We start from the raw sequence: 7,838 nt of genomic DNA, 5'->3' as shown, positions 1-7,838 counted from the left end.
AGAGGCCATAAGCGCGGGGCGATGGCGCGGGGCCTGTCCTGGGGGGAGGGACGGGACGGCCGGGCGGGACGGCAGCACCCAGCAGCACCGGGACGGGTTGGCGTCTGTGCGGCTTCTGGCTGTACTGATCGGCTTCTCCCTGATCCTCCAGGTGAACGTCCCGAAAACCCGCCGGACCTACTGCAAGAAGTGCGGCAAGCACCAGCCCCATAAAGTCACCCAGTACAAGAAGGGCAAGGACTCTCTCCATGCCCAAGGTGAGGGCGGAGATGCGGTGGGCGGGGGGGCAGGGCGCAGGGGAAGGCGGTCGGTGCTGACGGGGTGCTTTTAGGCTCAGCACACGGCTGTGGTGGGAGCGGGGATTTCATCTGATCAGTTGTGCAGCTGGAGGTCTGCAGGTGGTTGGTAGGAATGCCAGCTGTTCTTCTAGCATATCTGAGCTACTGCCTCAATGTAGTCGTTTCTTCCTGCAGGGAAAAGGCGCTACACAAGGAAGCAGAGTGGCTATGGCGGCCAGACGAAGCCTATTTTCCGTAAGAAGGTGAGTGCTGCTCCCAGAAGGAGGGCTTGAAACCTTCCATGCATCCTGCTGAAGAGGGACGCTTCTGCCTCCTCAGCTGTGGTGTGTCAGACCATACTGTGGCAGCTCCGTGCAGGTGGAGCTGTCTCAGAACACAGTTTCCATCCCAGGCTGCTCCTTGTTCCTCATTAGATCACCGCTTTTTTATGATGGAGTGATGCAGCATGTTTTTACAGAGATGCTTCTGCATGGATCCTGATGTTTTAAGAGAACACAGTTTTAATGGATATAATGCTTTTAATGAAAGAAATTCTTGAAGCAGCAGTAGAAAGAGTGGTGTGTTATGTTACATGTGCTGCTGTCTGTCTTCCTCCCCAATTTATGGAGTGCCTGGAACTGTAGTCATATAGCATGCTTTCCTTCTGTGCCCCCACCTACCTTCTGCTAAGGGATGGGTGCTGGTATCTGTGCTATTACAGCAGGGAAGCAAAACCTGACAGCCATTTGCTGGAGCAGCTTTCCTCCACTGTTACTGACCTCTGCAGGAGACCAACCCTGCCCCAGTAAATCCTTTTGCCAGTGATCTTTATAAACACGAGTAGGCAAAGGAGCAGACCCACTCTTTACTGGTCTTTAAGATACTTTTTTGTGTTGAATAGAGCAAGTCAGCTGCGTTTAGTCTCTTATTATGTTTTGAGAACAAGCTGATGAATCTTCTAAGGGTAGAGATAACAAGCTTTTCCTGAGAGCAGCAATTCATCTGCTTTTGGACACTGTTCACTCATGCACTGCTCCTCCCTTCCCAGGCCAAGACCACAAAGAAGATTGTGCTGAGACTGGAGTGTGTGGAGCCCAACTGCAGGTCCAAGAGGATGCTGGCAATTAAGAGGTGCAAGCACTTTGAACTGGGAGGAGACAAGAAGAGAAAGGTATGTGTGTGTACCAAGACTGGCTGATGATGGAAAAATCATCTGGGTGGGTATGAGCACAGCTGTGGCTTTGGGGGAAGTACTGCCAGCAGCACAGGCTGAGCACTCCCTAAGTGCTGAGTGAGGCTCTGTATCAGGGGGAGGATTGTCAGCAACATACAACAGCCTGCCTGGAGTGGCTGCAGAAGGGACAGACGGCAGGCTGTGTGCTGCCAGGGTTGGGAGAGGGCGAGATTCAGTGGTGAATAAACTCACACTCATCTTTTCCTTCTTATAGGGCCAGGTGATACAGTTCTAAGCTGCATCCTACTCATTTTCGGACCATATTAAAGTATTTGGAAGTGATCTGTTACTTGGTTTTCTGTATTCTGTGCTGCTGGTGGGGTGAGACGTGCAAGTACATTAACCCAACATTCCTTGCAAAGGCTTTGTAACTCGATAGGCAGCGTTTCTTCAAAACCTCTTGCAAGCTATGATCTACCTTGCTCCAAGAGGTGTGTAATATATGTAGAATACAGGTGCATCAAATCCACTTTACTGAGTACACTGGTAATCATCATGGTTTTTACAAGAACAGCGACCTGTTTTCCAAAACCTGACTTAATTTTAGCTACCATGCTTGGTACTCTTGTACAGGTAGCCCTGCTTAGGAACACTTCAGTTGGAGTTGTAAACACAAACATTAGAACAAATCAAGGCATCCAGATTGTGCAGTAGCCTGGAAACAGTGGTTAAGTGTCTGTATCCTGCACCAGAAGGACCTTTAAGCTAAAGGCTGCTGCCACCAGGGGAAAGCAAGCAGTTATTTCTGGAAGGGAGCTCACTAAGGAGGATTCCCTAGTGGCCCCACGAAGGGTGGTGTGGGGAACTGTCATCTAAGGGAACAGCCAGCGATGAGAGGAAGACTTGAGAGTAAGGAAAAAGCGCCAAAGCTCAGCTTGGAGACATCATACTTGATCACTTTAAGCAGATGGCTGCTAAGAAATCAGTTGCTAAGAAGTGCTGTGATTTAGACCAATCCCTGAGTTCAGAAGGTGGAAGGAGGTGACCATTCTCAGGATGGTGTTGAGTTTTTTCAGCAGGAACAGCTTTTCACAGTTGTGAACTAAGTGTCCACAAGTGCGCGCTCCAGCCTGCCAAAGCACACAGCAAAGCAGCTGGGCTGTGCTGCCCTTCTGTGCCTGAAATGCTGAAGAGCTGTAGAACACTCCATGCACCTCCTACAATATCTTTGGTAGTAGTGGCAATGAGTTGTTGCCCTGCTGGGAACCCCTTGGGAAAGGAGAGTTGGGCGAGATGCCAGAGAAAGGGTAACAGGAGAGAAGCAGCACCCCTTTTTCTGCTACCTCATGGTAATAAGTCGTGGGCATTTGTTAAAGTAGGCAGAAGGTTCAGCATCCACGGAGCAGCTCTCCAGTAGTGAATGCTTTAGGACAAAAAGTGCAGAACATGAGGCTTACCAAAAAAAAAAAAAAGAATCACACCTCCTATAGTGGCACTACTTTCAACAGCACAGTGCCTGTTGGGTTCACTTCTACACTCAGGGAGGAGACCCAGTTGTAAACCCCCCAGTCCCTGCTGGTTGGCAGGATCTGCTGGATGCAGCACGCTGGGTTGCAGGCCAGCCCATTGCCGAGGAAGGTGAGGGAGAAGGTGAAGTTCTGGGGTCCCCCGATTTCCTGCTGGTTTAGGACCGCCACAGCATAGGCTCTGTCAGCTAGGGGCCGTTCCCACAGCTCGAAGTTCTTGTCCTGCCAAGAAGAAAATAAGCCACGGGTCGTGTTAGGGGAGGCAGAACCAGTTGTCTTTGTGCCTGCGTGCCTAAGCAGGCTTCAGGAACAAGAGTGTTCACTGGGTTCCCAAACCCTGGGCACTGTCACAGATCTCCAGTGCCTGCTTTCTGAGGAAGCCTGCAGCCCCTGTTCCAGAGCACACCCCCAGCCAGGTCCTGCTGTACCTTAGTGATGCGATAGCCCTGCTGGCCCAGCGGATCCTGGTTGATGGCGATCACCTCCTTGTTCTGGAGCAGCCACTTGGCCTCTGGTTTCATGTGCCGCAGGTCATTGGACATGAAGAGCGGCGCCGCCATGATCGCCCACATCGCCATCTGAGTCACTGCCTGGTCCCAGCTCAGCCCAAAGTTCCCAATCACCAACTGTGACAGGAAAAGAAAAATGCCTTGTAACGCTGCTTGCCAAGGAGAAACTGGGCCAGCAAGCTGAGTGCTGGGAAGTGGCAGGATGCTAAGGGTGGTGCCCTGTTTGGGGACCAGTTAGATAGGCTGAGCTCTAGGAACAAGACCAGCTGGCTGCAGAAGACCAGCATGGCAATTCAGCATGAAGTAAAGAAGGATCCTTACCTGGCAAAGCAGTATTCAAGAGTCTGCTCCTAGATGCAGCTATTCATTCCTTGCTAGTACCCAGCTTGGCACCCAAGGTTCTTTTTCCCTCTGATAGGAGTTAGCACATCTGAGACTTTCTCTGATTCATATCTGTGTTTGTTAGGGACTGGCTGTGTTTGTTAGGGACTGGCACTGCTTGTAGAGGCTGCAGTACAGTGACAGTGCTTCTCCTTCTGCACCCAACCGCTGTGTGCTCTGAATGCTGTTCTGCTGCTCTTTTCCATTTAGGGATCCCTCTCATCAAGTGCTTAATCCTAGGACTCCATCAGATCCTTTCCCCCGGTGTTTCTCCTCCCAGTCTCTCCCTCCCCATCCCTCTCAGCCTACAGCTAAGGAAAGAATTTTCTCCTGCTGCTGGATGGGTGTTGCTCTACTTGCCATGTCAGGGTCATTCCAGCCCCCTGGCCCAGCTATCTTCACAATGCTGTCCTGGTGAAGTGCTGTCCACTCCACAATACTCTTGATGCTGTTCCAAGAATCATAGACATCATAAAAGTTCCTCCAGTGATTGCAATACTGTTTGATCTCCGTGTAATTGGGCTGCCAAAACAATGAGTGTGATTAGCCAGAGAGCCTGACTGTACAAGATCGAGACTGTACACAAGGCTAGACTGCATCAGGGATATTCTGGGGGAGAACTGTTAGCTGACAATGGATAGTATTCTATCTGAATGATGCTGGCTCCCTAGGATGCCTTGTACCCAACAATTCTAGTCAGCCACATTCCAGACAGCACCATCCCAATTGTTTCCCTTTGGAGAACAGTTGCAGCCACCTAGCTCTGTTAGAAAATCTCTACAAGTGCTATTTTACCAAAGGTGGGATGGGACCAGTGGGATTAAACTGTGTCATCCTATTACTGTTACAGTAATTACTATTGCAGTAATCACTGCTGTTTCTTGGGCTTACACCCTTTGGTGACTAATGCATCTATCTCTCTGGGAGGGAATGACCACATCCTGTCCTGGAGCATGGGGGAAGGCAGCTATGGGTGGAGAGCAACATGTCACTCACAGACCCCGTCCAGCAAAAAAACCCACATGTAAACAACACAGAGCATTCCTGTTAAATAGGCTGCCCTAAAACTCTCATTCCTGGTCCCTCAAGGTGGCTGTTAGGCTGAGCAGAGCATCCAGGAGGAACAGCAGCAAGCTGCCTGCTGGCTGCGTCTGCATCGCCAACATCTTGATGCTCAGCTCCCTGAAGAGGGAAAGCAGATGGATGCTGCTGGTCTTGAGCAAGCTCCAGCTGGGCTGTGCTTCCAGCAACTTGTGCAGGTGTGCTGCAGAATCCTACTTCTTTTCAGCAGAGTAGCGTCTTGCCTCAGGTACACCTCAAGGCTGTAGAGGAAAAGTGGTTTTCCTCCACCTTGCAGTCTTGTTCTCTGTCAGACCAGAGAGCAGCAAATTCCTTGGGAGGCTGCTATGAAGTGCTAATGCTTTTCTGTTCTTCCCACTGTGAGCCCTAAGAAGTGCTCCCTACCTGCTGCACGGGCCTCAGGTAGAAAGGCCATTCACAGGAGTACACGATGGGTCTGCCAGTCTTGTTCAGGGCCAGAGACATGTTCCTGTAACCTAAAAGAAGAGAGGTTACCCCATCTCCTTGCTCAAGGAAAGGAACTAAACCAGTGCCACAGGTTCAGGTTTCAGCTTGACTCTTTTAAAAAAATCAAGGCTGAACATATTCTCATGACTCAAATAATAAAGGGAGGAGAGAGGAGCTTGTAGTGGCAGCCAGGCTTCTGCCTCCAAGGAGAGGTGAGCTGCTTCATGGCTTTGCTATTTGTCCCAAGCAGAGGTGCTGCTCTGAGACTGCTGACCTCTACATTACCCACTACCCTGGTTTCAGCTGGGATAGAGGACACAGATGCAACCCTAGGAACAGGCTGCAGCTTTGCTGTGTGGTGTATTTTTGCTCTAGAATCATAGAATCTTTTGAATTGGACCCTTCGAGGTCATTGAGACCAACTCCCTACATTGAACAGAGACACCCACAGCTCCATCAGGTGTTCAGAGCCTCGCCCAGCCTGACCTTGAATGTCTCCAAGGACAGAGCACCCACCACCTCTCTGAGCAGCCTGAATACAAGTTGCAAACGCAAGTTGGTATCTTACCAAGCAACTGGGTACAGCACCAGTGGTTAACATTGTGGGAACATGTCTTTATGATGCATTTGTGCCAAATGGACTGAGCAGGAATAAAAAAGGCACTAGCTTTGTCCTGTCCTTGTCCTCGGACAGCCCTGCTAAGTCCCTTCCAATCAGCAGAGAGGGAATGAAGCGTTTGCTCTCTCTCCTGGAACTGCTTCAGTACCACTGGACTGCACCTGGGTTATCCATCTGATCCAGCCAGCTTCCAGCTCAGCTGTCGCCTGCGGTGCTGAGCTGTGCTCCAGGCCCCAACAGCCAGCACACGTTGGACCAACTGGCGTGGAGCTGACTGTCACTTGGACAGGTTTTCTCTGCCAGACAGCCAGGATAGAGTGCAGGATTCCTGCTGCCAAACATTGTGCCAGCAGGGAGAGCCCAGCCAACAGAAAACCAACTTCAGAGCCACATTGTTCTTCCTGCAAATCTGCACCTGGGGCACTGGGGTGTGCAGTGCTTGGAGAGAGTCTGCAGCCAGGAGTTCTGAGCACAGCACTGAGCTCTCTAGTGCTGACCCACCAGCCTGTGCATAACAACTACGGAAACAGCATTCGTAAGGGCACATTTAGAAGTGAAAATCCCAGTAGGTTTGTTGTGCCAGAATTCCCTTCTATTTTTTTTCTGCTAAAAGCCCTGATAACTGCCCTTCCTACTGCAGATACAAGCTGTTCTAGCTCAGAGCTGGTCCATTATGGCACAGCTTCACCAAAGGGATCGAGTGTCAAGCATGCGAAATGCTTCATGCTCTGCAATGAAAGCACTCCAGAAGTGCAAAGCCTTCGTGGTGCTAAGAGCTGACACGGCAGTCTGCAGACAGCCCCCAGAGAACGCAGACAGTACTTCTGTGCTCAGCACGATGCAGTCTCTGGTGGGAGAAAGCTGCTTTTTCAAGCTACGCCTGAAAGCTCCGGGAGTCAGAACAGCCAAAAACCACTTGGGCCAGCAATACGCGCTGCCCTGGAGAGAGAGCAGCCTTGCACTTGGGAACACTGTGTGTAAGCAAATCCCTCAAATGAGTACAGTCAGGGAAAAGCATTTCTCTGGAGCCCACCCTTGGCTGGGGATTGCTGACACCCGCAGAACAGCCCCAGCCGTGCCCCACCTGCTCACATACCTTCTGCCAGCAGCCCCAGCGAGTCGGCGTTGCAGCCATCAAACTTCAGCAAGTCCACACCCCAGGAGGCGAAGGTCTGTGCGTCCAACTCGTAGTGCCCATAGCTGCCGGGGAAGCCGGCACACGTCCTGTTCCCCACATCACCGTAGATCCCCAGCTTCAACCCTTTGGAATGGACCTGAGCTCAGCGGGCAGAGGAGAGGCGTTGAGTCACGCGGTTCCCGCACAGCCCCCTCCCCCCTGCTCCCCGCACTCACGTAGTCCGCCAGTGCGCGGATACCGCCGGGGAAGCGCCGGGGATCCGCCCGCAGCCGGCCTCGTTCGTCCCGCGTTGGCGCCATCCAGCAGTCGTCGATGCAGACGAACTCGTAGCCCGCTTCCTTCCAGCCCTCCGCGACCATCACGTCGGCCATCTCGGTGAACAGCCGCTCGCTGGGTCCGGGGAGCAACGCGGGGGGGACGCTGCAGCTCGGGCCGCAGCCCGGCAACGCCCCGCTCCCGGCACCGGGACCCTGGCTCCCCCTACCCCATTCCATTCCATTCCATTCCATCCCATCCCATCCCATCCCGGTACCTGACGCAGCTGTCCGGCTCAGCAGCGCAGTCGGTGCCGCAGAGGAAGCGCTCCCAGTGCAGCCAGCCCATGGGCGGCGTCCGCGCCACACCGTTATCCAATGCCACAACCGCCGCCGCCGCCACAGCGGCCACCAAGGCCCAGCGCGCCGCCG

General features: G+C 52.5%; 2 protein-coding genes across 2 annotated transcripts in view; one reads left to right on the top strand and one right to left on the bottom strand.

The window, feature by feature from the left end:
* Positions 1-1,801, top strand: part of RPL36A (ribosomal protein L36a) — a 3,108-nt gene extending 1,307 nt beyond the window's left edge. Inside the window, exons 2-5 of the mRNA XM_010715137.1 lie at positions 3-257; positions 474-541; positions 1,327-1,449; positions 1,727-1,801. Of these exons, the coding sequence (XP_010713439.1) occupies positions 3-257; positions 474-541; positions 1,327-1,449; positions 1,727-1,747 (467 nt within the window). The 3' untranslated portion in view covers positions 1,748-1,801. The remainder of the gene's footprint in view (positions 1-2; positions 258-473; positions 542-1,326; positions 1,450-1,726) is intronic.
* Positions 1,802-1,968: 167 nt separating this feature from the next.
* Positions 1,969-7,836, bottom strand: GLA (galactosidase alpha; the record flags this gene model as incomplete). The annotated part of the gene is made up of 7 exons (XM_010715029.2): positions 1,969-3,200; positions 3,407-3,604; positions 4,229-4,390; positions 5,333-5,424; positions 7,111-7,288; positions 7,368-7,542; positions 7,685-7,836. Coding segments are annotated over 7 exons (1,221 nt in total), but the record flags the coding sequence as incomplete, so codon positions are not given.
* Positions 7,837-7,838: the final 2 nt, after the last annotated feature.

Source organism: Meleagris gallopavo, chromosome 9 (assembly GCF_000146605.3).
Source record: "Meleagris gallopavo isolate NT-WF06-2002-E0010 breed Aviagen turkey brand Nicholas breeding stock chromosome 9, Turkey_5.1, whole genome shotgun sequence".
In the NCBI taxonomy this organism is placed as follows: Eukaryota; Metazoa; Chordata; class Aves; order Galliformes; family Phasianidae; genus Meleagris; species Meleagris gallopavo.
Note: the sequence above shows the minus strand (reverse complement) of the source record. Positions and strands in the feature narration are given on the sequence as shown.